Below are 4,330 nucleotides of genomic sequence, written 5' to 3'. Positions count from 1 at the left end.
ATTTATAGTGTAAATTGGAATTATCCACATCTGTGCCTCGGGTGTATCTGTGTGTTTTCTTCTTGTATGTTCCTGCCTGTGTACATGACATAAGCTGCTGCTCATAACCAATTGCCCCTTGCGGGATTAATACAATTGTTGATTGATTGATTGATATTTGAATTGCTTGAAACGTCGCTTTTTACCGTGCTTTGTTGTTAAAGAATATGCTGTTTACTGCCTCAAAAACACATAAAAAAGCGCTTTTTGCAACGTTCTGTTATGATAATGAGCCCCTTCTGTTTTGCATGGCCAGTATCTTAGTGTATGTGGTCAATCAGCAAAAATAAAATCAGCAGAAAATAACTCCACTAAAGTGTAGTAAAAAGTGGTGTTTTCAGGAATTATAATGCGAAAAAAAATTGCATTTTCTAACTGATAAAGAAAGCGTCATGGACTTCAAGCTTGAAATATTGCACATAAATGTATTTTTTTATCTTACAAGCACAGCTGTTTATGAACAATATGATAGCCACAGTTGCCATTTTGACAGTAGTGTGTAACCTCCACAGAATCCAGGCTACTATGATATCATGGCAGAAGACATGTCTGTGTGGCACGTTCCCAACAACTTCCCACTGGAGAACTGGAACCTGGCAGCCATCCTCCGCTACCACACTGAGACCCACTTTCTGCGCCTGTATGGAGGAAACCTCTTCCAGATGTTCACGGTAACTTGTGTAGTTCTGCATTGTTATATTAAATCACAGCGGTGGAACCTGACTAATTATATTTACTCAAGAAAAATCTAGGTATTTGTTTCTAATGTGAGTGTTTCCATGTTATGCTCCTTCATATTGTTAATCCACCATGTCAGAGTATGTATTGTACTTTTCTACTCCATGGTATATTTAAAAGCATTGGTTAATAAATAATTAACAAATAGTAAATTCAGATAAGTACAAATACAATTAACATAATGTATACTATTATTATAGATTAGGCAACATGGCAGTATATTTTTTAATTGCTTCCAGCTTTACCTTTTTTTACAGTGTACCGATCAACAATTGTAATCCATTTATATATAAACCACAAACAAATAAGCCACATTAACTCACAAAACATCAATCACTTATGTGACTCCGAGAGCCTACGATTGTTTAAATCATGGGGATTGACTGTGAGTGAGTGTGGGGGGGAAGAAGTATTTGTTGTCCTTTTTCACTCAGTTTAAGAGTGTAGTTCAGGGGATAGGGATTTGTGAAAGTAAAGTTGTAAAGTTCTGTTTTGGTGTATGGGTGTAGAGTGCAAGAGGAGGGGAAATGATATTCCCCTGTCCTGCTACAACATACAGTATATTGCTATTTTACAGGCTAAAACATTTTACTACGACTACATACTGCATTTATCTTCCAGCAATATCCAGTAAGATACAACGTCGACTCCCCCACCAGCAACAGAGGGCCAGCTATTCCCATTGTGTATGACCATGGAGACAAAGAGTCCACCAAAATGTTATATGGACCCAAACCAAGAGGTAAAACTCTAATATAGTGGAATGGAGATAATATAGAGCTGTTCAACCATCATGTATGAGCATGTATATCACTAATTACTTTAAATACTAATTTTATCAGATTTCCTAAAACAATTAATTTATACAGTTAATCCAAACACAGGAATTATGAAATCTTTAACGTCCAAGTTTAATAACAATGTTATCCTTGAATGACCAAATAGAAGACACCAACTTACTAAACTAAATTTATCCTGCTGTAAACAAAGGTACTTTTGTTTTAATTGTGTATTTTTCTTATTATATATAAGGGGAGTTTGAACCAGGTTTCATCACATTCAGAGCAATAAACAATGAACGTGCAGCCATGGCTATCTGCTCCGGGGTCAAGCCGGTCTGTGCATACAACACTGAACATGTGAGTCTCAACCCATTTTCACTCTTCTACTGTCTGTCAACACAGCAAGTGTTACACATACTGTTGAATACCTTTATTAGTCCCACAGAGGGGACATTAACATCGTTACAGCAGAAAAGAGCCAAAGACATGTCTTTCCATCATTTGACTGGGACAGATTGGGAAGGGAGCAAGGCTGGAGCGCCTCCAAAGAGATGACTGAGGCTGCTGTTTTACTCTTCTACCGCTGAGAGGACTATTTGCACATGCACAGCTATGGATTTTCTGACATGTCAGCCTAGCCAACAATCACAGTTGAAGACAAATCAAATCATGTTACAAAAACAAGACGTGTGTTTCTGCATATGCCCATTAAAGAAAACAACTAATATTATAGTAAACAGTAATAATAAACAGTTACTTGTAATGAAGGCGCACAACAGCAAATAGAGTTATCAAACTGCATTTAGGAAGCAATTTGAGTTCAAAGTGTCTTAAACTTCTTTATCATGCTTTCAGTTGCTCAAAGCCCCTCTGTGATATTCTCTGACTTGTATACACACACAGATAATTTTAGTGAAAGAATCTAACTCCCACAGTGGTGAAGTTGTTCAGGAGGTGACCCAGCTGAAAAAATAAACAAGTAAAACAGAGGAATGTAACCTCTGCAATTAGCCTGCACTGTTCTGATATATAAATGTTCAGTATTTTAAAGTACATTTGTAACTGATGTATTATTGGGTTGCACTTACATTGACCTTTCATGAAGAGTCTGCTTGATTCGTGTTTGGTATGATGGAACCGCAATAATAACATGTTTATGTCTTTGTATATTTCATTTATCAAGTGACTTTAACTATTACAGTTTCTCAATAAATTATACATTTAATCACATAAAGTCACTTAAAATATGCTTTTTATGTCCCATGCATGACTCTGTTCCAGCTTTTCCAAAGGCTGTGACAACAAAAGAAAAAAAGATGTTCTTATGATTTATATATAAGTTAGTATTACTAGAAGCTAACGATTCTAACGACCCCCAGACAGAGAAGAAGCTTACTTTGGCATTGCCCTTTAGTACAGTATATTAAGACAGAAATTGAGTTTTACAAAACATTTTCATTTGTTTTCCATATTAGTATTGATAAGGAAACATAATAGTTATATTAACAATATATTCATCTTTCCATTACACCTCACCCCTATCATTTGATGGGTTTGATATATGGCACTAAGTAAGCTATAAGTTAACCAGAAATACAAAACTACAGTCAGGGAATAAGATAACAGAGGACCTTTGGTATCATTACGACTCAATATTTGGAATATTTTTTGTGAACAGTTTCCTTGTCCGAGAGATGTTACGGTAAGTAACATAATAAATGTTGAAGAAACATTAATCAATTTGTACTTTGATCACAGGTTGGACTCTTAAACAAGGACATAAATAGTTGTGAAAATCAAGAATTAGCACAACACTTCTTACAGTGATCAACGCAGGTAGGTAAAATATATTTTGTTACGAAAATAGGGAGCACTGGTGAACGATTTATGACAACCTGGACATGAAGTGCTGTTCAGTCTTAATGTACTGTTAAAGGTACAGTATGTGTAATGTAATGCTATGTAATATTACTAAAAATATGCATAACACAGACTGTATAATAGGATTTGACACCTGGTGGACCTTCTTTAATGTTGGAATTTATTTTGTGATAAACCTCTCAATAATGTTAAGCTGGAAAGAACATTAAGACAATCTAACAGTGGACGAATGATTCTCAGGCAAATTTCAGATTTTGGTGGTTAGGTTTATCACGTTTAAATTACTTTCTGTGTATGGGATAACATTCTATGTGGTATTATGTATGCACCTTTAACATTTAAATGCATTTTCTTTCTCGCAGAAATGTTATTCCACGTACTTTTGTCATTGGTGGTTTTGGTTTCAGTGGAAGACGCTTCCCTTGCAGCTTCTACTTTACAAATAGGTAAAAAAAACAACACATAACATCAAATGCTTGTGCATGTTTCTTCCATAACATATGTATATTTCTGTTATCGGATTTATTGTTTAAAATGTGGATTTTTCAGAAGATGAAGAACTCACCGACACAGAAGCCATCAGAGATGATGAGATGAGTCAGAACCTGACCAGGACGAAACCTTTGAAGCCAATTGGAGAAACGAGCAACAGGTCCAGAATATGCTAGCGAGAGCTGTAAGGAGATCCAGGAACAGAATATAATGAACATGAAGGTAAGCAGGCATAGCCTTTTGGTTTATTTGTGCAATATATGAAAAGGAGAAAAAACGAACTTGTCCAATGGAAAAATAAATTACATTTTTACATTACATTACATTGCATTTAGCTGACGCTTTTATCCAAAGCGACTTACAGTAAGTACATTCGACCAGGAAGATACAACTTGAAG

General features: G+C 35.6%; 1 protein-coding gene across 1 annotated transcript; it reads left to right on the top strand.

Annotated features, from left to right (window-relative positions):
• Positions 1-551: 551 nt before the first annotated feature.
• On the top strand, positions 552-1,916 carry LOC104954453 (intelectin-2-like; the record flags this gene model as incomplete). The annotated part of the gene is made up of 3 exons (XM_010781556.1): positions 552-710; positions 1,399-1,519; positions 1,810-1,916. Coding segments are annotated over 3 exons (387 nt in total), but the record flags the coding sequence as incomplete, so codon positions are not given.
• Between the last annotated feature and the right edge of the window lie 2,414 nt (positions 1,917-4,330).

The sequence above is a fragment of the Notothenia coriiceps genome, unplaced genomic scaffold (genome assembly GCF_000735185.1).
Source record: "Notothenia coriiceps isolate Sejong01 unplaced genomic scaffold, NC01 NC01_scaffold00023352, whole genome shotgun sequence".
Taxonomy (NCBI): domain Eukaryota; kingdom Metazoa; phylum Chordata; class Actinopteri; order Perciformes; family Nototheniidae; genus Notothenia; species Notothenia coriiceps.
Note: the sequence above shows the minus strand (reverse complement) of the source record. Positions and strands in the feature narration are given on the sequence as shown.